General features: G+C 64.6%; 3 protein-coding genes across 3 annotated transcripts; 1 reads left to right on the top strand and 2 right to left on the bottom strand.

Annotated features, from left to right (window-relative positions):
• Window positions 1-264: 264 nt before the first annotated feature.
• Window positions 265-7389, bottom strand: LOC128898422 (drebrin-like). Its single transcript, XM_054172108.1, is given in 15 exon segments — window positions 265-631; window positions 633-666; window positions 1009-1066; window positions 1418-1527; window positions 1617-2720; window positions 2811-2931; window positions 3177-3251; window positions 3359-3413; window positions 3738-3889; window positions 4099-4176; window positions 4348-4488; window positions 4998-5072; window positions 5146-5258; window positions 5347-5399; window positions 7264-7389. Coding segments are annotated over 15 exon segments (2319 nt in total). The 5' UTR covers window positions 7350-7389; the 3' UTR covers window positions 265-567.
• A 1413-nt stretch (window positions 7390-8802) lies between these two features.
• LOC104308856 (rho-related BTB domain-containing protein 2) lies at window positions 8803-15190 on the top strand. The gene is made up of 9 exons (XM_054172287.1): window positions 8803-9110; window positions 9192-9295; window positions 11063-11248; window positions 11333-12267; window positions 12732-12850; window positions 12968-13118; window positions 13368-13456; window positions 13741-13846; window positions 13928-15190. Exons 1-9 carry the CDS (start codon window positions 8919-8921, stop codon window positions 14095-14097), a joined length of 2052 nt encoding a protein of 683 aa, XP_054028262.1. The 5' UTR covers window positions 8803-8918; the 3' UTR covers window positions 14098-15190.
• Window positions 15191-15394: 204 nt separating this feature from the next.
• Window positions 15395-24192, bottom strand: WDR54 (WD repeat domain 54). Its single transcript, XM_054172184.1, has 10 exons — window positions 24146-24192; window positions 23367-23586; window positions 22584-22646; window positions 22313-22379; window positions 21100-21156; window positions 19937-20064; window positions 18460-18560; window positions 17774-17936; window positions 17522-17596; window positions 15395-16702 (listed from the first exon to the last, which is right to left on the bottom strand). Exons 1-10 carry the CDS (start codon window positions 24163-24165, stop codon window positions 16571-16573), a joined length of 1026 nt encoding a protein of 341 aa, XP_054028159.1. The 5' UTR covers window positions 24166-24192; the 3' UTR covers window positions 15395-16570.
• Between the last annotated feature and the right edge of the window lie 220 nt (window positions 24193-24412).

Below are 24412 nucleotides of genomic sequence, written 5' to 3'. Positions count from 1 at the left end.
CCCCCCCGGCTGGGTGCTGGGGTCTCCCACAGGATGGGTGCTCAGGACAACCCCCCCGCACAGCGGGCGCGGGTCTAACCCTGGGGGGTGTGCAGGGACCCCCCTAGCTCTGCTTTCCCTCACCTCTAACCCCAGGTGCTGCTCCCCCCTAGCCAGTCCCTTCCAGGAGGGGGCAGCGCCCCTCGGCAGGGCCCGGCCCTGGCCCCCCCCGGGCCGGGGACCTGAAGCTGCCACCTCATTAATATGCATTAAAATTTATTTAACAGCCGCTGTGTGATTTGGGGGGGGGGGGGCAGGGGGGCAGGGAGTGGGGGTTCCTTTGCCCGGCCTGGGGTGGGGGAACTGTGCCCTCTGCCCTTCCCTGTTTGGGGCTGGCTGCCAGCTGCCTCCTAAAGCTGCTTCTTGGGGTGCAGATGGGGGGGGGGGAACACACCGTGCTGCGGGGGGGCTGTGGGAAGGGTCTGTGATGTGCAGTGAGGGGGTGTCCAGCGGGGTGGGGCCAGGGCCGGTGGTCGTCGTGCCATAGGAGTGTGTTTGTGTCCCGAGGGTCTGGTGTGTACCCCCCTGTTACACGGCGTGGGGGGAGCCATCCTCATCCTCAGTTGGGGGGCTGGAGCCCCCCGGCAGCTGCAGGGGGGGGGTCTCGGGCCAGCAGCAGGGCGAAGCCTGGCACAGAGTATGTGGGGTAGGGAGTGAGTGTGGGAGGGACTGGGGGGCCTGGGGGGGTACGTGGGTGGGGGGTGTTATAGAGTATGAAGTTCCCAAGGGTGAGGGGTTTGGGTGGGTATGGGTTGGGGTAGGGGGGGGTATGAGGAGGGGATGGGGATGGAGGGAATTGGGGGGTACAAGGAAGAGGAGGGTAAGAAAGGGTTACAGGGTTAGAAGGGATTGGAGGTTTGGGGTACAGTGGATTTATAGGGTGGGAGGGTTATGGGGTAGAGGGAGTTTCAGGGGGAGTTTGGGGATACAGGGGTGTTTGAGGGGCCAGGGGGGGGTGTTTGAGCATACCTGGCTTGTCCTTGTGCAGGGGCTGGGGCAGGAGGATGCTCTCACTGGGCTCAATCCCCTGCCAAAGAGGGAGGGGAGGTGTGCCTGAGGGTTCTGGTCCCCCCCATCCATGTCTGTCCCCCACCCAGGGGACACCCTTCAGCCCCACTGCCTTGTCCTGCCCCCTAGCTTTGTCCTCCCCAGCCTCAGCCCTTGGACCTGGGCCGTTTCCCCCAGCCCAGAACCACACACAGACCCCGGCCCTGCACCCCCCAGCCCTTTCCCAACCACGGACCCCAGCCCCTGAACCACCCTTCCCACCCCTCAGCCCTGTACCTTCCCAGCCCCACACCACCCACGACCCATTCTGTCCATTCCCCAGCTTCGTCCCATCGCCCCCAGCCCCACATGGGCGCAGTCTGTGCCGTACCTGCCCCGCGGAGGGGTCCTGCTCCCAGCGGTCACCCCAGCTCCCCTGTTCATGTTCCCCGATGCCGTTGTGTCCTGACTCACCCCGGGCCAGCTCCTGCCCCACAGAATCTATGGGAAGAAGGGCAGGGTTAGCCCCACAGCAGCGCCGGGGGCCGGGCGCGGGACCCCCCTCGCCCCGGCTCCACTCGGACACCCACCTGGCTGCGGCTCCCGGTGTCCCGGCGAGGGAAGGGCCCGATCCGGCGGCAGGCTGCGGGGGCTAGGGCTGCGTGGAGGAGTCTCGGGCAGGGGTGTTCCCCCCGGGGGGCTGAGGACCCGCTCGTCCGACCCCATCAGCAGCCCCGGAGAGCTCCATGATGGGGGGCTGGGGAGGGGTAAGTTTTCCAGGGGGGGGCCCTCTTCATCCTGGGGAGGGCTGGGGGGTGGCAGGAGCTCTGCCTCATAAGTGCTGTCAGGGAACGCCGCCCCCCCCGTGCTGGGAGGGCTGGAGAGGGGCAGGGGCTCTGCCTCAGTCATGGTGGGGACGCACTCTGCCTCTGTCCCTGTCGGGCTGGGAGGGGTTCCCAGAGCGGCACAGGGAGGTTTTGTCCCGGTGGGGCTAGTGGCATGGGGGACTTCTGCTCTAGCTGGGCTGGGGGCGGTCCCCAGCGTGGCAGAGAGAGGGGTCCCGGTCCCCATGGGGCTGGATGGGGTCCCCAGGTTTGCACCGGGTGCGGTCCCTGTCCCCATGGGGCTGTGGGAGGTCTCCAGGGTGGCAGAAGGAGGGGTCCCTATCCCCACGGAGCTGGTGGCACTGGGAGGTCCTGCTGGGCTGGGTGCCATCCCCAGGATAGCAGAGGAAGGGGTCTCTGTCCCTATAGGGCTGGTGGGGGTCCCAGTGGTGGCACGTTGAAGACTCCCTGTCTCCATGGGGCTGGTGGCACTGAGAGGACCTGCTCTAGCTGGGCTGGGAGGGGTCCCTGTTCCCATGGGGCTGGAAGGGGTCTCCAGGGTGGCGCCGGGAGCAGTCCCTGTCCCTGTAGGGCTGGTGACATAGGAGTGCCCTGATCTGGCTGGGCTCGGGGGGGTCCCCATGTCGGCACAGGGAGGAGTCTTCCTCCCTATGGGGCTGGTGGGGGACCAGGGAGGGGTTCCTGTCCCCATAGGGCTGGTGGGGAGGGGAGGTGGGGGCCGGCGGGGGCTGGGAGGGGGCACAGCCCTGAACGCCCCGGGGCTGGGGGATGTGGGGAGGTCTGGTCGGCTGAAGATGAAGGCTGACTCTGTCAGACTGCGCTGGTACCGCAGGAACGGCCGGCGGGCACCTGAGGCACGGGGGAGTCAGGGGATCAGCAGCTGTCCTGCTGCCCCTTCCCCACTGCCCTGACATCCCCCACCCGCTGCAGGGCACCTACCGGGCCTGGTGCCGGGGCCTGGGGAGGTTGGCGAGGGGCCGGAGGTGGACCCCGAGCGCTCCCGCTGCCGAAAGAAGTCCCGGGGGTTCTGTGGGCGCTGTGAGACCAGGACAGCTGCCTCCTGCCAGTGCCAGGAAGCCGTTAGTGGGCACACGGCACAGGTACCGGGCACCATGGCGTGGGTGCAGATGTGCCGCCATGCCACGGCCCTTTGGCCCCACGGTATAGCTACATGGCACCAGGGCATTATGGCATATCCATGTTACACTGCAGCACGGCCACGCAGCATCGTGGCACAGCCACATGGCACCATGCCATGGCTGGGTACACACAGGGCAGGACAGGGGGTTCAGCCCTGGCACTCACAGCTGCCTTCTCGATGGACTCGCTGTGCCGGTTGCGGTCCCTCATGGCCTCTTCATGCTCCCGCTGCTGCTGCTCCTGTGGGGACAGAGTGTGGCCGGGCAGCCCACAGTGTGATGGCACCCCTGGCACCCCTTGATACCCCCAGCATACCCTGGTACCCCCAGCCTGGCTGCTCCACTCACCCATCGTGCCTTCTCCTTCCTCCGCTCCTCCGCTTCCAGCCGCGCCTGCTCCTTCCTGCCCGGGCACAGAGCATCAGGGGGGCATGAGGCATTACAGGGCACATGGGGGCACAGGAGCCTCTGGGTCTTGCTTTGGGTCTCTGTGCTTGGAGCTACATGAGATGGGGGGCACTGGGATGGGGAAGCTGGGGGTGCAGGGGCCTGTGAGTGCCACTGTTGGTGCCCATGGGTCTGGAGCACCATGTGGTGAAAGGGGCTATGGGTGCCCACGGTCAGAGGACCCACGGGTCGGGGGACACTGCGGGGTGCAGCGGGTTACAGGTGCCACCATGGGCACCCATGGTAAGGCCCGGCTCATGAGCACTGCCCGTGTCCTCACCGCCGCTCCTCGATCTTGCGCTCGGTCTCCTGCAGGCGCCGCTCCCGCTCAGCCGCCTCCCGCCGCTCCTCCTCCATCCGCTCCCGCTCCCAGCGCCGGTGCTCCTCCAGCGCTCGCCGCCGCTCCGCTGCCTTCCGCTGCTCTTCCTCACGCTGTGCCCACCACACTCAGAACCCGCCTCGGCACCCACCTCAGCACCCACCTTGGCACCCACCTCGGCACCCACTACCTGGCTCAGCTCCCACCAGCCCCATAACTCAAGCTGGTGGCCACGAACCGCCCCCACCAGTGCCAGCGATGCCATCGGGGACACCCTGAGCACCCATCACCCATGCCCCTCATGCCCCTCATGCCCATCCACCTCGGCCTGGGCCCAGAAGTTGTCCCTCCTGGTGCGCTGGATCTCCAGTGCTGGGTTGGTCTTGCGGTAGTTGGTGCCCTGGAGGGACCCAGCAGAGAGGGGGGGTCTCAGGGCAAGAACCCCCTGTAGCCATATACCCCTGGAGCAGCACCATGAAGGGTGGGCAAGACCCAGCACCCCACTTGGTGCCCTCCCAACCAGTCCCTATCCCCATGAGCGTGTCCCCCCACCCAAGACCCCTCCACTCACCACCAACTCCTGGGTGTCCTGGGTGGGGGGCACCTTCCTGGTTGGGGGAGGGGTGGTGGGTGCCATCTGTGCCAGCACCTGGCTCAGCCTCTCCTGCGTCACCTCCTCGGCACGATGGGCACTCAGCACCACGCTGGCCTCCTGCCACCAGACGGGACGGCGTCATTCCCCCCTCCCCTGAGCACCCACAAAACCCCCCTGGGATGAATTTGGAGCCTCCCCAGTGGGGGGGAATAATCCTGGCGCCGTTCCCTTGGCTCGCTCCAGATGTGGGCCCGGATCCAGATGTTAGGGGCCAAATCCAGATGTAGAAGCCGGATATAGCACCCGGGGGGGGGGTGGGGGGAACTGGGACATAGGAGTAAAGGCGGGGGGGGGGAGCGGGGGGGGGGGGCGGGCAGTAGCTCTCTGGGATTGGGAGGGGGAGGGGAGGGGCAGGGAACATAACCACAACCCTGGATCGTCAGCCAAGGCTGGGAACTGGGAACGGCGGCGGCTGAGTCAGCAGCGCCAGGAATGTGCCCGGCGTGGCAAGCAAAGGTCGGGGTTGGCATGATGGAGGGAAAGATGGGGGGGGGTCACAGGGCTCGGTCCTCAGCTGGGGACCCCCAGAGCTGGGGACTGAGCCCTGTGCCATCCCCATTACTCACCCTGAAGAAGGCTCGGATGGCAGGAAGGTGCCCAGCACATGCTTGGCGTTGGTACTCTGGAACGTTCTCCCCGACCTGGTACCGGCACATATGTCTGAGGCTGGCACCTTGTGCCCCCCCTCTGCCCCCCCTGCATCCTCACACTCACCCAGTGGATGAGGACAACGCGGTGGCCACTTGTGCCAGGGTCCTGGGTGCGGCACAGCCCATACATGATGCTGGTGATGGAGAATTTTTTGGCCAGTGCATCCAGACCCCCAGCTGTAAGAGGAAGGTGGGCACAGGAGTGGGCACAGTGAGTACTCCCCACTCCCCCTGGGCCCCCTTGCCCAGCATTGCTCTGTGTTACCTCCAGAGTCCAGGAGCTTGAGGTCATTGTGCTTCTCATAAGCAAAGATGGCCCTGGAAGTAGAGGGAGATGGGCATCAGGGAGGGCAGTGAGGGGGGAGGGTTGTGTGTGTGGGGGCACTTGTCCACAGCCTGGCAAGGTCAGCCATAGCGGGTGATGGCCACTGACTCTCTCCGGGCACGGCCAGCCAGTTTAGTGTCCTTTTCCCCGGCCACCCATCCCAGGTGCGGGAACTTGGAGGTGGGGCACGGGGAGGCAGCCAGCCGGCGGGACACCCCCTGTGCCCCTCTTGTGCCCCTCCCCGTGCCGCCCACCCGGATGAATTCATGGAAGTGCCGCCGGCAGCATCCGCCCCGGGACAATGGGACCACGGGAAGCGGCAGCGGCACTGCCCCCTTCTGCACCCCCCCCGCGGCCTCCCAGCGTCACCCAGCACCGGGCTGGCACCGCACAGGGTGCCCAGGACTCCTCCCCAGTCGCCAGGCAGCCTCTGGCCCCTCAGCGCCATCGTCCCCCTGACCCTATCCGGAGAGAGGGGAGCAGCCGCGGCACCCCCCGGCAGCGCCGGACCACCCGCCTGGGGCTGAGAGGACTTGGGGATGGCGGTGGGGGTGTCCCTCCCGGGGGTCCCTCCCTGTGGCCTAGCCGGGACCCCCCAGCTCTGCCGCCTCTTTGTCTGTGCATGGCTCCGGTTACACGCACATGTGCGCGGCACGGCGCGGCACGGCTTCGGGAACACGTGTGCCGTGTGGCACGGCTTGTCACGGCGTGGCACAGCAGGACATGTCATGGCACATCACGACACACCCCGGCAGGGCACGGAGCACCGCGGCATGGCCCAGCATGGCAGGACATGGCACGGCATGCTGGCTGCACCGGCGGGGCTGGCACGGGTGTTGGCACGGGTGTTGGCACGGTGGCTGAAGTTGGGCCAGCCAAGCCCTGGCACCGTGTCACAACGCCTGGCGCCGGTCCGGGGCAGAGGGCAGTGCCCAGGTGGCCATTGGCCGAGGGGCCGAGACAAGGGCGAGTGGTGGTGGTGGGTGCTGCTGTCATCCCGGTGCCATCGCCAGTCGCCCCGTTGCCCACCCTGGTGCTGGCAGTCCAGTGGGGTACCAAGGGGGACACCGGCTCAAGCCCTGTGGCCGTAGCACTGTGGGGCACCGTGCCGAGACCACCCCACAGGGCACAGCCGGGCTGGGCACCCCGACATCCCAAGGCACCCATGGGTGCCCCCGGGCCCCTTCCCACCTCCAGCCCCCGGTGCCGGGGTTGGGCTGCTCCCTCTTGCCCCCTCGACAGTGTTCACGGTGCGGCCCCCACAGGACGTGCCCTGGGGCCGCTCCCAGCCCGCCGGCGGCGGGACCGGGTAGGGCGGGGCGAGACTGGGCGCCCGGTTCCCAGCGCGGCTCGGCCCGACGAGGGCTCAGCCGTGGGCCCAGCCCGGTACCCTCACCCGGTACCGCCAGCCCAATGTCTCAGCCTCGACGCCTGTGTACCCTGACTCTCCCGTTCCGGTGCCGGCGCCTGGAGTGTCTAGCCCCACTGTCCTCGGCCGCCCGTAGCAGTGCCCAGTTCCCCTTCCCCGATGCCTGTGCCCGGTGCCAGTTTCCCGTTCCCCGGTGCCAGTTTCCCGTTCCCGGTTTGCACTCTTTTCTCCGGCGCCCGTTCCCAGTGGTCGTTCCCGGTGACGGTTCCTGTTGCCTCTTCCCGTTCCCAGTTCCTGTTTCCAGTTCCCATCCTTCTCCCCAGTCCCGTTCCCGGTGCTCGTTCTCATTCCTATTGCTCGTTCGCGGTATTCGTTCTCATTCCTATTGCTCGTTCGCGGTACTCTCTCCTTTTGCCGTTCCCGGCGCCCGTTTCCGTTCCTGTTCCCCTTTTCCCCTCCCATGGTGCCCGGTCCCGTCTCCCGCTCACCAGTCGGTACCGGCCCGGGGGTTTCCCACATCCTCCCTGGCCGCCAGTAGCGCCAGTCGGTGCCGCTCCAGCCCCGGGGCCGCCATCCCGGTCCCGGTCTCGCCGCCCGCGGCCCCGTGGCCTCCCCGCCCCGCCCCACCGCCCACGGGCGGGACCGGCTGCACCGGGCGGGGCCGGGCGGAGCCGAGAGCAACCGGTACTGGGGAAGGGTCCTTGTCCGGGATGTAGGTTCAGACCTTAAAATGCCTTAAAATGGGACTTTGGGCTGGAGGTGTCCCCGGGCCCCTCTGCCCACGGACACCCCCAGCCCACTGTCTGTGCCCAGTGGCAATGCTTGCGCCCCGCGTGGTGTTACTGGAGTGCGGGTTTGTACTGGGACGCTCTGATATCACTGGTTCCACTCATGCATGCTCGTACTGGTAGTTCATACTGGCGAGAAGTGGTGCGACCGGCGTCACCGGTGAGAAGTGGGCGGTCGTGCGGTCTGCGGTGAGGAACAGCGTCACCGGTGTTACTGGTGTAACTGGTGTTACTGGTGCTGCTGGGGTGTCGCAGCTGTCGCAGCTGTCATCGGTACCGCTGCGTTCACTAATGTCACTGGTATTACTGGTGTCACTGCTGGCACTGGTGTTACTGGTGTCACTGGTGCTGCCGGTGTCACTGGTGCCACTGGTGCCACTGGTGTCACTGGTGCCACTGGTGCAAGTGTCACTGGTGTCACTGGTGTCACTAGTGCTGCTGGTGTCATTGGTGCAAGTGTCACTGGTGTCACTGGTGCTGTCAGTGTCACTGGTGCCACTGGTGTCACCGGTGCAAGTGTCACTGGTGTCACTAGTGCTGCTGGTGTCATTGGTGCAAGTGTCACTGGTGCTGCTGGTGTCGCTGGTGTCACTGGTGTCACCGGTGCTGCTGGTGTCGCTGGTGTCACCGGTGCTGCTGGTGTCGCTGGTGTCACCGGTGTCGCTGGTGCTGCTGGTGTCACTGGTGTCACCGGTGCTGCTGGTGTCACCGGTGCAAGTGTCACTGGTGCTGCTGGTGTCGCTGGTGTCACCGGTGCTGCTGGTGTCGCTGGTGTCACCGGTGTCGCTGGTGCTGCTGGTGTCACTGGTGTCACCGGTGCTGCTGGTGTCACCGGTGCAAGTGTCACTGGTGCTGCTGGTGCCACTGCTGTCGCTAGTATCGCCGCTGTCGCCGCTCCTGCCGGTCCCGCCGTTCCTGCCGTTCCTGTGCCCCCTCCGCAGCCGCCCTGCCGCCGGAAGGCGGGGCGCGTGCTGAGGGGTGTGTCCCGTTGGGCCCGCCCCCTCCCGCGAGGGGCAGTCACGTGGCCGGGGCGCCCCCTGGCGGCTCTCCTTTGTCCGCGCGCGGGCGGGGCGGGCGCGGATTGGCGGCGGCGGGGAGGGGCGAGGAGGGGCGGTTCGATCGCGATTGGTGAAGCCAGCGGGGCGGGGGCAGAGGGGCGGGGCGACGCGGCAGGGAGAGCTCGGATTGGCTGGGAGAAGCGGGGCGGGCGGGCTAACGGGCCCGGGCGGCGGCGCGGGCATGGGCGGGGGGCGGCGCTGAGCGCGGCCGCTCCGTGCGGGGCCGGGGCCGCTGCGTCCCCCCCCCTGGTGCCTCCCGGTGTCCCCCCCAGTGTCCGGTGCCTCCCCCCGGTGCCCATGGACCTGGACGTGGACTACGAGCGCCCCAACGTCGAGACCATCAAGTGCGTGGTGGTGGGCGACAATGCGGTGGGCAAGACGCGGCTGATCTGCGCCCGCGCCTGCAACGCCACGCTCAGCCAGTACCAGCTCCTGGCCACCCACGTCCCCACCGTCTGGGCCATCGACCAGTACCGCGTCTGCCAGGAGGTACCGAGTATCAGGGGCACCGGGGGGGAACAAGGGGGGCTAGACCTGGGGCCGTGACGGCGGCTTTCCCTGTCCCGATAGGTGCTGGAGCGCTCCCGGGATGTGGTGGACGAGGTCAGCGTCTCCCTGCGTCTCTGGGACACCTTTGGGGACCACCACAAGGACCGACGCTTTGCCTATGGCAGGTGGGAGCACTGGAGCCCCGAGACCTAACATTGGCACCCAATCAACCATTGGCACCCTGAGCCCTGACATCAGCACCTCAACCTGCCATCAGCACCCCAACCCACCTACAGCACCCTTAGCCCTGCCACCAGCACTCCAACCTGCTGCTGGCACCCCCATCCATCACTGGCACACCGAGCCCCACCACTGGCACCCCCATGTGCCACTGGCACACTGAGCCACCAGCACCCCAACCCCACCCCTGGCACACCCACCCACCACTAGCACTCAAAATTCTGCCGGTAGTATCACCCGTAACTGGCACCCCAAGCCCTGCCACCATCACCCAAACCCTGCCACCGGCACCTGTCCCAACCCCAGCATCCCGAGCCCTGCCACCAGTACTCTGGGCTCCTCCACCGTCACCCCCACCCACGACTGGCAACATGACTCCCTGGCCCTGCCCACCTGGGGGGGACACGTGAGGCTGAAGGGGCCCCTTGGGCTGTTGCCAGCCCCCAGAGATCAGCTCTAGCACCCCAGAAGGCCCAGAAATGTCCACCTTCTGCCTGGGGGTACTGTGGCTACCATGGCCCCAGCTTGGGCAGCAGCGGGAGGTGTCCCCAGGCTGTGGCCAAGCGGTCACTGCCCCCCCCCCCCGCCCCGTGCTCCCAGGCTGTAAACACCCCCTGGTTCCCGTGGCCGCTGGCACGTCCAGGCTCTTATCGCCCGCCGCACTGTGCCAGCGCGGCTCGGTACACTCTAATCTCCTCTCCGCACGGACCGGGGCCAGCGGTGGAGGGCTAGGGTGGCCCTCCAGGGTGGGGGGACGTGGGGGATTCCCTCATCCCGAGGTGTCCGCAGCGCTTGTTGCTACCGGCTCTGACCCCGCGGGGTGCCGGGTGCCAAGTCCCGGCGCAGATCGGTATCGCCTGCGAGTGAGCGCCGGCTCCCGTGCTGGCCGGGGGCCCGCGGGAGGCGGCCGGTGGCTTCTATCTTGGTCCGTGTCATGGGCCCGGCTCCAAACGCGGCTCTTGGTCACGTCTCGGCGAGGCACAGACTAAAAACAAACCGGGACTGGGGCCACGTGCCTGCCCCCCAGCCTGCCTTATAAGGCCCCAGGGGCTGCAGGCACCTGGGTACCTTGGCACCTCCTGTACATCCCCTGTCACCTTGTCCTGGGAAGCTGCTGGCAGGGCTGGGACGGTGGTGACAGCATTGCAGCGTCGCGCTGGGTGTAGGGACAGGGCTCAGGTTGGATGATCAGGGTAGATCCCTGCAGCTGTGCATGTGCTGGAGGCTGGCACATGCTTTGGCACTCACCTGACCGCTCCCTGTGGGCACCGTTGTGCACTCGCTTGTGCTCAAGTGCTGCTGTGGTTCTGTGCTGGCTGTTTATGGGGCAGGAAATGCTGTACCAGAACTGTGCCATACTGTGCCAGTCCTGTGCCATGCCAGCCTTGTGCCATGCCATGCTGGTCCTGTGCTCTGCCAGCCCTGTGCTATGCAGTGCTGGTCCTGTGCCACGCTTTGCCAGCCCTGTGCTATGTTTGAGATGGGCAGCCCTTGGTTTGCCAACTGTGAGGATTCAGAGCCAGGTGACCTCGGGCTCCCTCCTCAGTCCTGGTGGCTCTTGGGGGCAGGTGGCAGGCCCCAGACTCGTGGGCAGTGACAGGTGCCCCTGCACAAGGATGTGACCCCCGGTGCTGTGGCAGGGGGGTGCAGGGTGACAGCAGGGCTGCACCAGGGCGTGGCTGCCCTCACCCTCCTCCTCCTCCTGGCCTCAGGTCGGACGTGGTGGTGCTCTGCTTCTCGCTGGCCAACCCCAACTCCCTGCGGCACGTGAAGACGATGTGGTACCCCGAGATCAAGCACTTCTGCCCCCGCACGCCCATCGTGCTGGTGGGGTGCCAGCTGGACCTGCGCTACGCTGACCTGGATGCCGTCAACCGCGCCCGGCGTCCCTTGGCCAAGTAATGCCACGGTGCTGGGTGGGGGAGGTGGGCCCCGGCCCCTCGGCACGCATGGTGACGTGTTGCCGCTCTGTCCCTTCCCAGGCCCATCAAGCCCACTGACATCCTACCCCCAGAGCGTGGCCATGAGGTGGCCAAGGAGCTGGGGGTGCCCTACTACGAGACCAGCGTGGTGGCCCAGTTTGGCATCAAGGATGTCTTTGACAACGCCATCCGAGCTGCCCTCATCTCCCGCCGCCACCTCCAGTTCTGGAAGTCCCACCTGAAGAAGATGCAGCGCCCACTGCTGCAGGCTCCCTTCCGACCCCCCAAGCCTCCCCCACCTGTCATCCAGGTCCCCGATCCCCCCTCTGGCCGCACCTGGGGCCCCGCCGCCCTCTTCCACACCCCGCTCTGTGCCGACGTCGTCTTCCAGCTGCACGGCGGCCAGCAGGTCTTTGCCCACCGCGTCTACCTGGCCACCTCCTGCTCCAAGTTCTACGACCTCTTCACTCTGGAGGGGCCGCAGGGTGGGGCGGCCAAGGAGCCGGCAGCCCGCACCAAGAGCCTGGATGGGGAGCGGGGGGCTCTGGCCGACGGGGCGCGCGCCCCACTGAGGACTTCGCAGAGCGACGACGCTCTGCGCCTGGCGGTGGGGGACGGCGCGGCGCCCGGCGACGCCGGGAGCAGGGACCTGTCCTCCTGGGGCCGGGGCTTCGTCAGCATGTGCTGGGAGCCGGTGGCGGACCCGGTGACAGGGCGGGAGAAGCAGATGGCGGTGGTGCACATGGACCAGCGGGTACAGGCCGAGCCCTTCCGCGCCGTCCTCGAGTACCTCTACACCGGGCGGCTGGACCAAGCCCGAGGTGACCTGATGCAGGTGGCCACCATTGCCGAGCTGCTGGAGGTCTTCGACCTGCGCATGATGGTGGCCAACGTGCTCAACAAGGAGAGCTTCATGAACCAGGAGATCACCAAGGCCTTCCACGTCCGCCGCGCCAACCGCATCAAGGAGTGCCTGGGGAAAGGAGTCTTTGCAGGTATGGGGGTTCCAGGGGTGAGCTGGGGGACAGAGAGACGGTCTGGGGGGAAGCTGCCTTGCCTGGGAACATCACTCAGCTTCTTCCCCTCCATCTGTGGTGATCTCCATGGACCTGGCCACCCTGATCCCTCTCCTTCTGCTCTGTTCATTGTAGTTTGGGTTCCAGAGCCTCTCTGTGTTGTCCCTGTCCCTGGCACACTCTCTGCGCTGGCTCAGCCATGGGAGGACCTGGGGAGGCTGAGGGGTGCCTGTCTCTGTGGTAGGGACTGGGGTGGCCAAGGGGCAACTGTCCCTGTGACAGGGGTGGCTGAGGGGCAACAATCCCCGTGGTAGGGGCTGGGGTGACCAAGGGGCGACTGCCCTGTGTCTGGGACGTCCAGGGGGCAGCTGTGCCTGTGGCCAGGGCTGGGGTGGCTGGGTGGTGACTGTCCCCACGCTGAGGCTGGCCCCATGCCACCCCAGATGTGGTGTTCTGCGTGGACGATGGAGCGGTGCCGGCGCACAAGCCGCTGCTCATCGCGGGCTGCGACTGGATGATGGCCATGTTCCGGGGGTCGTTCCGGGAGAGCTATGCTGCTGAGGTGAGGGGATGGGGGCCATGGCAGGAGGGGTGACCCCACCAGCTCTGCCACGAGGCTGCTGGCAGGACAGGGGCCCTCTGTTTGCCAGCCCTTGCCCCCAGACCTCCTGTCCTGCAGGTCTCCCTGCCTGGCACCAACTGTGCCTGCCTGCGCGCTGTCCTTGACTTCCTCTACACCGGCGTCTTCACCCCCACGCCTGACCTGGATGCCATGGAGCTCCTCATCCTCACCAACCGTCTCTGCCTGCCCCGGCTGCAGGCGCTCACAGGTGAGACCCCCCCCAGACATCATCCCCCAGCCCTGGTCCCCCCCATAACTGACGTCACCTGCCAATGCAATGACACTGCCACGGGGACAGAGATCGATGTGTCCCCAGCCTGTCATTAATGGAGGCCTTATGTAAGAGTGGGATGAGCCTGGCTCAGCCCTGGGGCACAGCCTGGCTGCTGGGGCACACGTCCCTGGTGAGTGTGACCCCCTCCTGCTGCTGACACCTCCCATCGCACTCCACCCCCAGAGCAATACGCAGTGGATGAGCTGCTGAGAGCCTTCATGCAGCATGTGGAGATCGATGAGCAGGTCATCATCTACCTGGAGATGACTCAGGTATGGGGTTGGGTGGCTATGGCATGAGATCTGTGGCTCGGGGGGACCCGAATCCCAGGGTGCAGGTGGTAGGGAGGGTTGGTCACAGTGTGAGACCTCTGGATGAGACCCAAATCCCTCAGGGGCGGGTGGTGGTGGGTTGGGGTGGCCATGGCTCGAGCCCGGTGGCTTGAGGGGACCCAAACGCTTGTGTGGGAGGGGGGTGACCGTGGCGCGAGCCCTGCAGTCCGGGTGGATGCTGCCGTGGTGCCCGCCGTGCCACGCCTGCCGCGCTGTGCCCGCAGTTCCACAACGCCCAGCAGCTGGCCGCCTGGTGCCTGCACTACATCTGCACCAACTACAACGACGTCTGCCGCCGCTTCCCCCGCGAGATGAAGTTCATGTCCCCAGGTACGGCGCAGGCAGGGCCGGGGGGAGCGGTGTGGGGGGTGCCAGGCTGCGGCCTGACGCCCCCCGGTGCCATACCCGCAGAGAACCGGGCGCACTTCGAGCGGCACCGGTGGCCGCCGGTGTGGTACCTGAAGGAGGAGGACCTGTACCTGCGCTCGCAGAAGGAGCGGGAGAGGGAGGAGCAGCTCCAGCGCAAGCAGCACCCCCGCAGCAAGTGGTGCTTCTGGAGACCCTCGCCCCACGTCTCCTGAGCCGGGCAGGGGGGCACGGATGGGACTGGGGGGGAATGTGCATGCCCGCTCGGCCCCACGCCCCAGAGGGCAGCTGGTACCCCCCGGTGCCCCCCGTCCCGGCTGTTTACAGGCGCTTGCTGGGTCGTGGCTCATCCTCCCCCTCCCTGTCCCTCCGTGCCTTTCACCGGCACGGGAGCGTGGCCGAGCTGTGCTGAGCCGTGCCAGCCATGCCAAGCTGTGCCAGCCACACCAAGCTGTGCCCAGCCATGCCGGCCACGCCAAGCTCTGCTGGCCGTGCCCAGCTGTGCCAGCCACGCCAAGCTGTGCCAGCCTTGCCAAGCTGTGCTGAGCTATGCTGGCCATGCCAGTCTGTGTCAGCTGTACCAATCTGTGCCAGCCATGCCAAGCCATGCCAGCTATACTAATCTGTACCAGCCATGCCAAGCTGTACCGGCCAGACTGAGTCGTGCTGAGCTCTGCAGGCCATGCCGAGCTGTGCCAAGCTGTGCCAGCCATGCTGTGCTGTGCCAACCTGTCTCAGCCTTGCCAAGCTGTGCCATGCCAGCAGGGCTCCCTCCACCCTGGTCAACGCTGGTGCTACCTCTGACCGAGCAGTATTGTGGGGCTGGGCAGGGGGGGGCACTCTGCCAGCCTCCTCCTCCCCTCCCGGTCCCCGCTCCATGCCGGGTGCTCCCCGGACAGGGCTTTCTGGTGCTGTATTTTCCCCCTGCCAGAGGCAATGGGGGGGCCAAGCTGTGAGTGGGGTTGGGGGGTGGGCATGGGAGTCCCTGGGTGCTTGTGTGGTTATAAGGGCTGCTTTTGCTGGGGGGGTGGGCAGCCTGTGCCCCCCCTCCCAGCTCATCTCCGTGCCTTGGACGTGCCCCCGCTGTGCCACACGTGGGCTGTGTCACCCTGGCAGCGTGGGGGTCACTGTCCCCAGCCTGGGCTCTCCAGGCTGAACTGCACAACCGTTTTTACACTTTTTTACCCCCACCCCATGAGCACACCGGCCCTCGGGCCCCCCTCCCAGGGCCCCCCAGCACTGTGAGCGGGGCTGCCCATGCCTCAGCAGCGGCTGTTTTAACCTTTAATAAAGCCTTTTGTAATGGGACTGGGCTCTGCTCTGACTGCTGCCCCCACCCCCAGCGTCCCCCACCCTGGGGTTCTTGGCTGTCACACACAGAGTGGCACCCCAGACACACCCCCACAAAGGAGTGCCAGGCAGGAGGCTTTATTCAGGTGCATTTATCATGAGGGGGGAGGGAGGAGGTTACACATCACATGGAAGGGGGTGAGGAACAGGAGTGTGGGGGTATAGCTGATAGATGGGGGTGTTTGGGGCAGGGACATGACTGGGGCACACAGGGTTGGGGGGATATCTGGGGTGCATGGGGAGGGGTCTGTGTCCCCATAGTTTGGGGTCGGGCAGCATCGGGGCAGGTCAGATCCCTGGCCACAGCTCTCACTGCAGCATAGCAGGAGGGGCTGGGAGCTCTACCCCCATCCCAGGGCCTGAAGTAGGCTGAGTTCAACCCACAGCACCGGGTTAGGGGGCCCCCTGTGTCATTGTCCCTCCCCATCCCTGTAGGGCCCTGGGAGTGGAGCTGCAGGCCAAGCTCGTCTCTGGTGTCCCATCAGCAGGGACAGGAGGGCTGGGCAGGGCAATCCCCCAGGGAAGGGGCTGGGGCAGAGCCTGGGGGGTGTCTGGGTGCAGTGACTGCCCCCCAGTCCCCAATTCCAGGTCTGGGTCAAAGCCAGCTTAGGAGGAACACAGGGCAAGAACAGGGGGATGGGGTGAGGGGACAGGACATGGCAGGGAGCCACGGGGGTGCTCCTGGAAAGCTCCTGGCAGCTGCCTCTGCCTTTTCCAGCCCTGAGCGCAGCTGTGGCCTCGCACATCTGGCCGGCAGCCCTGGGCTTGGAAAGTCCCAGCATGGGAACCCACATGTCCCCACAGCTCCCTGAGGAGGAGAAGAGGCTCCTCTCTTCCTCCTCCTCCCAGGTAAGTGTCGCCTTGGGGCTGGGTGCTCCCACGGGTGCTGCACCCAGGAGACGCCGGCACCGCCCCGGCTGGGACCGGCTCCCGAGGCTCTGCGGGCCGGAGCAGCGTGTAACACAGGTTTGACCTGGACCCACTCCCGTCTGAATCAGGCTGGGAAGAGAGGAGCTGCTTCTGCTCCCAGCCCTGCTGCCAACACCGCCTGCCCTCCGGGGAGGGCCGGAGGGGCCCTTCCCAGCTCTCCTGGGGTCCCGAGCAGTGGAGCGGCTCCAAGGCCACGCTCCCCGTGTGGACACAGCACACAGAGGGCAGGTGTGGCGTGGGAGCGAGGGAGATCCTGGCTCAGCTCTGCTGTCGTGCAGATTTCCACCCCGGGCGCCACGGAGCAGAAGCCGGGGGGTGGGTGCGGGACCCCCTCCTTGCTCACGGTGCCGACAGCCCCAGGTGCCGCCGTTGCCTGCTGGGTGTCCCTGTGCCGTGCCCGCCGGCAGCCTACGCCCGGCCGTAGCGGAAGATCTCGCTCAGGTCGTAGCCGGTGACGGCGAAGGAGAGCCCCTCGGGGTCACAGAAGCGGGCACCACACACCTGGGTGTCGGTCACACACTCGGCGTGGCAGTGCTCGATCTGCAGCAGGGCAGAGGCAGCCGGTGGCAGTGGCTAGGAAGAGCAGAACCCACCACAGCCAGGTGCCAGGCCCCTGCCTGCCTGCGGGGGCATCACCGTGTGGCAATGGACAGGCACTGTGGCTGGGTCAGTGGGCTTGCCATGCCATGGGGTCATGGCATAGAATCATGGAATCATTTTGGCTGGAAAAGATCTTTAAGATCAAGTCCAACCCTTAACCCAGCACTGCCAGGGCACCACGAAGCCATGGCCCTCATCACCACATCCCCACAGCTTTGAAACCTCTCCAGGGATGGAGATTCCGTTCCTGGGCAGCCTGGGCCAGGCTTTGACAGCGCTCAAGGGGAAGAAATTGTGCCTCATGTCCAACCTAAATTTCCCCTGGCACAACTTAAGGCCATTCCCTCTTGTCCTATCACTTGTTCCTTGAGAGAAGAGACCAACCCCCAGCCAGCTCCCACTTCCTTTCAGGGAGCTGTAGAGAGCCAGAAGGTCTCCTCTCAGCCTCCTTTTCTCCAGACTAAACAACCCCAGCTCCCTCAGCTGCTCCTCACAAGATTTGTGCTCTAGACCCTTCCCCAGCTTCATTTTCTTTCTTTGGACACACCCCAGCACTTCTATGTCCATCTTGGAGTGAGGGGCTCAAAACTGAACCCAGTATTTGAGGTGTGGCCATCACAGGGGAAGGAAAACCAGCACTGGCACAAGAACCACCGCTGCTTGGACAGAGTAGCAGTGGCACCACAGCCCCACAACATCTTCGTGTGCCACGAACGCGCCACGTGCTCCGCACTGAGGGCTGCCACCACCCAGACTCACCTCGACATCATCAGTGTCTGGGTTCCTGCTGAGCTTCCAGACATGAACAAAGGAGTCCTCTGCACCCGACAGCAGCTGCAACAGGAAGGGGCAGCAGCTGTGGGCACCAGAGGGACGGCACAGAGGTGGCAGTGCCACGTGCTGCGGCAAGCGAGCAGCCCCTTGCCAAGCTGGGGCTGGTGGGATGCGGGGTGGGATGCAGGAGGAGGATGTGGCACACGTGCCACGGAGCCATGGCACAGCCAGGCCTACCTTTCCTGTCTGTGGTGCCAGGTCCAGGGCGTAGATCCAGCGGGCGTGAGCGTTGACCTCTGCGCGCAGGACGCCGCTGGCTGCCTCGTACAGCCGGATCTGCCCGTTCCCGTAGCCCGCAGCCACGATCCCCTGCCACAGCTTCACAGAGGAGCAGGAGCAGCTGGGCAGGGGGGGCACAGAATCACAGAAACAGTCAGGCTGGGGAAGAACCCTTCCCAGCTTCCTTGCCCTCCTCTGCCCTGGCTCCAGCACCTCCACATCTCTCTCGTATTGAGGTGCCCAAAGCTGGACACAATATTCAAGGTGTGGCCTCACCAGAGCTGAGTACAAGGGCACAATCCCCTCCCTGCTCCTGCTGGACACAGCATTTCTGACACAAGCCAGGATGCCTTTGGCTTTCTTGGCCACCTGGGCACACTACTGGCTCCTATTCATCTGCTTGCCCATTAGAACCCCCAGGTCCCTTTCTGCCAGACAGCTTGTCAGCCACACTGCCCCAGGCCTGTAGCACAGGCACATGTGCTACACCTCCTCCCCTGCCAGCCCCAGACCCGTGTGCTGGGGGCTGATGCTGGGTGTCCTCCCACTCCTCACCAGACACTGGCACAGTTTGGCCAAGGATGTCCAACACCAGGTGCCAAGGAGATCCCCACCATGTGGCTCCCTCCTACCCATGGGCTCACCCAAAGGCCAGGATCTTGCTGAGCAAGGTGAACTCCTCCCCAGAGCTCCAGACACAGAGGGTGCCAGCGTCATCAGCAGTCACCACATCGCCAGCTCCAGCCTGTGAAGCAGAGGTGGGGTCAAGTTGGCTCTGACACTGGCAGAAAGTTCTGGTTGCTCCAGTTCCCTGCACCGCAGAAGCTGCTACAGAGCAGAGCCAGAGCCAACAGCAGAACAAGCTTAAAGTTTAACAGGTCACGGAGTGCTGATGGCTTTGGTGAGCGAGGGGGGCCTGCCTGGCTCCCGTGGGCACCGCAGCTCAGGCACATCCTCCTTGGGCAGTGTTAATTCCACCCAGCAGGAATTTTAGGGACAATCCCTGTGTGCCCTCCCTCCATGCCCAAACTTGACACTCCTCACCCCCCAGCACCTGGGACTGCACACTGGGGTCTGTCTCTTGCCTCAACCACAGAGCAAAGTCCAGAGAGGTGTCAGAGGAGTCAGCACAGGCAGGGGCAGGGACCAGAGTGGGTTCTGCAGAAGCCACCCCCACCCAGGCTGATTTGGAATCAGTTAATGCAGGGGAAGCCCCAGCCCAGGGAACATTCATGTGACTAATTAGGGAAGGTGTCCTGGTTGGGAAGGGGGCAGCCAATAATGAGGAGCCAGGCAGTGCATCTGCACTCTTAGATTGGACATAAGGAACAACTTCTTCCCCAAAAGAGTTGTCAAGGGCTGGCCCAGGCTGCCCAGTGATGGAGTCCCCATCCCTGGAGGGGTTTCAAAGCCGTGGAGATGTGGTGCTGAGGGTCATGGCTTAGTGGTGACCTGGCAGTGCTGGCTCAAGGGCTGGAATCAGTGATCTTAAAGGTCTCTTCCAACCAAAATGATTCCCTAATTCCATGCAGAGATGTCAGCCAGAAGGAGCTGAGCTGCAGGAAGCCCAGTCCAGGAACCTGTCCCAGTGTCCCAGCATGGCCCTAGAGGCAGAGGCAGGACACATCCTGTGCCCTTCTCTCAGGGGCTGCTGCAGTAACTCACAGGAGCTTTTAGTTAATTTTGATTATTCACAGCCAGTTTTGCTCATTTGCTTTTGTTCCACAGCCCTGGGACACATCCTGATGGATCATGGGATGCTCTGGGCCAGCAATGAGCCTTGCTCTGTGTGTGTGAGGATCAGGTCTTTCCCCACCCTTGCTGCTCCTCTCCTTGAGCATTTAGGTTTCCAGGGCTAGTGGGGACCAAAGGGGGAAGAAGGCAGAGACCAGCTGGACACCGATGGGATGAGGACAGCTTGGGCTGGTCTGTGAGCTCGGACCAGGGCAAGGAGCTGCACCCCAGGAACAGCTCGCCGCACCTGGGGACTGGGTGAACCTCAGCTCCTGCAGCTGGTGTCTCCAAGACTGCTGAGGGGATGGCTGATGTCCTCACTGCCACCCCTCTGGCACCATGGACCCCACCAGCTCCCCCAGCCAACGGCCCCAACTTGCCGCATACCGGAGCCTGGCCCAGCTCCGAGGCGATGTCGGTGATGGCGTCGCGGTGCTCCTCCAGGACCTCGCTCACTGTGACGTTTGTCCCTTTTGGGGGGATGTCAAACACGAGCACCGACCCAGAGGAGGTCCCTGCAGACAGGACAGAGCAGGGATCAGCGTGGAGGGGCTCATCCCACCTCACATCCTGGGGATGAAGCCCCAGAAGGGCACCTTGCTTCCCCCGAGACCCTCTGGTCCTGTGGGGCTGCTCCTCATAGATGCTGCTTGCCAAGCTGCCCTCTTGTCAGCCCACAACAGCTCCAAGGCCAACCCCAGCCCCCTCACAGAATCCCAGCATGGTAGGGTTAGAAGGGACCTCTGGGGATTGTCTAGTCCAAGCCCCCTGCTAAAGCTGAGTCACCCAGAGCAGGCTGCTCAGGATCACAATGTCCAGGAGGGTTTGGAATCTCTCCAGAGTGAGACTCCACAACCTCTCTGGGCAGCCTGAGACAGGGCTCCTGCAGTCTCACAGCAAAGAATTTTCTCCTCCTGTTCAGATGGAACCTCCTAGGTTGCAGTTTGTGCCCACTGCCCCTTGTCCTGTCCCTGGGCACCACTGAGAAGAGTCTGGCCCCGGCCTCTTGCCCCCTGCCCTTCAGCTCTTGCTGACCATTGCTCAGCTCACAGTATCACAGCTCCCCTCTGGAGCTGCTCATCTCCAGGCTCCACACCCCCAGGGCTCTCAGCTCCTCACAGGGATGCTCCAGGCCCCTCAGCATCCAACCTCTGCTGGACTCTCTCCAGTAGTTCTGTTTCCCTCTTGAATAGGAGAGCCCAGAACTGGACTCCAGCTGTGGCCTCCCTAGTGTGGAATAGAGGGGCAGGAGAATCTCCCTTGACCTGCTGGTCACATTCCTCTTCACGTACCCCAGGAGACCATTTGCCTTCTTGGTCACAAGGGCACATTGCTGCCTCATAGTGAGCTTCTTGTCCCCCTGCACTCCCAGGTCCTAAGCTGCAGAGCAGCTTTCCAGCAGGTCACCCCTCACCTGTCCTGGTGCAGGAGGTTGTTCCTCCCCAGGCACAGGACCCTGCACTTGCCCTTGGTGAACTTCAGCGTTTCCCTCAGCTGGCCCCACAATTTCCCTGGGGCCCCCCTCGCCCCCTCTTCCCTTCCCAGCTCACCCACGCAGATGAAGTGTCCTCCAGCTGCAGAGATCCCTCGAGCAAACACTGCTTGTGCTGAAAGGAAACCAGAGCAGGTCCTGACCTGAGGCAGTTCCCAGCAAGCGGGAGGGCAGCGCCCTGGTGCGAGGCACCGGGAGCCCGGCCTGGCTTTGTCTTCGGGGAGAGCGCTGTCCCTGCCATGCTGGGCCCTTGCTCTGCCCCTTCCCAGCCTCCCTGGGGCCCCATGACACCAGGACAGAAGAGGCAGTAAGATGCAGAGACTTTTTCCAGATCCTTCTGCTAAGCTGCTCTGTCCTGGCTTGGTCCCAGCTGGGTCTGGGAGCGAGGCTGCTTGGGGGAGATCCAGGCCAGGAAGGACCAGGCTGCACTACAGGAATCATGGAGTCAGGGAATGCTTTGGGTTGGAAGGGACCTTTAAATATAATCTAGTTCAACCTCCCTGCAGTCAGCAGGGACATCTGCAACTGGGGCAGGTTGCTCAGAGTCCCAAACAACTTGACCTGGAATGGTTCCAGGCATGAGGCATCTATCACTTCTTTGGGAATCCTGGGCCAATGTCTCACCACCCTCACTGTAAGCCTTCCTCCCTTTTCTCTTGTCTAGATCTCTCTCTTTTGGTTTCAAACCATCACCACTTGTCCCATCATTACAGACCCTCCTAGTCTGTCTCCAGCTTTCTTAAAGGCCCCTTTACTGAAAGACCAGCAGAAGGTCTCCCTGGAGCCTTCTCTTCTCCAGGCTGAGCACCCCCAACTCTCTCAGCCTGACCTCACAGCAGAGGGCTTCCAGCCCTCCCAGCACTGCTGTGGCCTCCTCTGGCCCTGCTCCAACAGGTCCCTGTCTGTGCTGAGGACTCCAGAGCTGGCCTCAGCACTGCAGGTGGGGTCTCAGCAGAGCAGAGGGACAGAATGCTGCCCACAGTGCTTGGGATCAGCCCAGGACATGGTTTGGTCTGGACTGAGTGCTCGGTGCCAGCTCATGCCCAGCTTTGCACCCACCAGCACCCCCAGGTCCTTCTCCTCAGGGCTGCTCTCCAGCCCTTCATCCTCAATCTATGTTGATACTGGGCACTGCCCCAGGTCAGGGCCAGGAGCTTGCACCTGGCTTTGTAGAACTTCATCATACAGTCCCACCTCTCCAGGTGCCTCTGGATGGATCCTCTCCCTCAGGTGTGTCACCTGCACTACTCAGCTTGGTGTCACCAATTTACCTGGAGGATGCTCTCCGACGTCCAGCGCGTGCCAATAAACCATGATGGAGCCATCAGACTCGTACATCTGGGGAGGAAAAGCAGCAGCATGAGGGGCAAGAGGGTGGGGAAGATTCTTTTATGGCTTCAGACACAACAGCAGAGAGTGGCAGCTCCCTGGGTACACAGCAGGACCCCTCAAAGGTCCCCCCAGACCCCAGCTGTCCTCACAGTGAGTTCATCCTCCCATAGTCACGACCTCACTTCCCACCCTCCACGGAAACCTCCTCACCTGGATCCCTTTCTGAGAGGTCAGCACCAGCAGGACCCGTGATGGCAGGACACACCATGCAGCCTGGAAGGAATGGCAGCTTAGAAGGGGGCCAAAGATGGGTCAAGCCCCACCATCTCACCTGGGACAGGCTTGTTTCTGGCTTCTGTCACAGGCTACGGGAGATCTCTCCAAGGTCTCCTCAGGAGGCTCTCTCCCTCTACTCCTGCCTGTAACTAGGCCCCAAACTGAACTCAGTATTCAAGGTGTGGTCTCACCAGTGCTGAGTACAAGGGGACAATCCTGTCCTGGTCCTGCTGGCCACACTATTGCTGATCCAAGCCAGGATGCTGTCTGGGCACATGCTGGCTCATGTTCAGCTGCTGTCAAGCAATGCTTCCAGGTCCTTTTCCACTGGGCACTTTCCAGTGACTCTGCCCCAAGTCTAGAGTGTTCCTGGGGTTGTTGTGACCCAAGTGCAGGATCCAGCACTTGGTCTTGTTGAATCTCATCCCATCGATCTAGCAGAGCATCCCAGACCTCCAGCAGGCCAACACTCCTGCCCAGCTTTGTGTTGTCTGTGAACTGACACAGGGTGTGCCTCGATCCCCATGCACAGAGACTGAACAGAGCCGACCCCAGTCCTGATGCCACTGGTGCCCATCCACCAACTGCATTTAACTCCAGTTCCCACCGCTCTGGCCCCAGCCATCAGCCAGTTCCTTACCCAGCGAAGCGTCCACCACCCCCCAGGAGCCCTTTCTCCCACCCACAAGGGGCCATGGCCCCACCACAGCCCCTAACCTGGGTGAGGAGCGAGGTGCTGAGGGTCGTGCCCGCCTCCTTGGCCGGTAGCTGCCGGTGGGTGAAGCCGAGCCCGTCGGCAGTGACCAGGCTGAGGCTGGGCCCGTGCACAGCCCCGAAGCAGGTGAGCGGCCGGCCGCCCGCCCGCAGCACGCTCAGGTTGTTGTACAGAGCGGCGCTGCTGCTCCGCAGCGGGACGCTCGGCTCCTTCCGGTACATCCTGCGGGGAACGGCACCGGGCAGCTCCGAGGGGCCGAGCCGCGTTGGGGCGCGACATCCCAGCAGCAGGCTGGAGCCCCGCCACACTCCCCGTACCCTTCGGGCCCATCCCTGGTGTGATGAATGGAGCCCCCCTGCGCTCCTCCCGGGCTCCCTGTAGTCCTCCCACGGCCCCCGTAACGCTCCCGGGCCCCCGCCATCCTCAGGAACCCCCGCCCCTGGATTCTCCCCTCGCCCCGGATTCTTCGTACCCTCCCTCTTCAGACCACTTTAACCCCCCTGGGCCCCCGTACCCCCTCCCGGGACCCTGCTTCTCCGAGACTCCCCGTCCCGGGGTTCCCCGCGGTCCACTCTCCCGGGACGCTTAAGCACCACTCGGGACCTCCATCCCCTCTTCCAGGACCCTGTTGTCCCCAGGACCACCCAGCCCTGGGGATCCCCCACCCTGTGCCCCCTCTTCAGACCACCGTACCCGTCCTGGGCTCCCTTTTACCCCTCTCTGGACCCTCATACCCTTCCCGGGACCCCAATAGCATCCCCGGCGCCCCCCCACGCCTCACTCTGTGTCGGCCGCAGCCATGGAGACGGCGTCGCTCGGCGATGACGTAAGCGCCGGCGCTCGGCGATGACATCACGGCGCGGCGGGGCCAGGGTTGTCATGGAGACCGGGACGCCATCCGGGGGGCAGGGGCGAGGTGGGGGGAACGGGCTGGGGTGAGCTGGGATGGGTATATGGGGTGTGCAGGGGAGCACTGGGATGACCTCTGCAGTACTGGGGTGTGCTGGCGGGTGTTGGGGTGTGCTGAGTGTGATCTGGGGTGTGCTGA

The sequence above is a fragment of the Dryobates pubescens genome, chromosome 23 (genome assembly GCF_014839835.1).
Source record: "Dryobates pubescens isolate bDryPub1 chromosome 23, bDryPub1.pri, whole genome shotgun sequence".
In the NCBI taxonomy this organism is placed as follows: domain Eukaryota; kingdom Metazoa; phylum Chordata; class Aves; order Piciformes; family Picidae; genus Dryobates; species Dryobates pubescens.
Note: the sequence above shows the minus strand (reverse complement) of the source record. Positions and strands in the feature narration are given on the sequence as shown.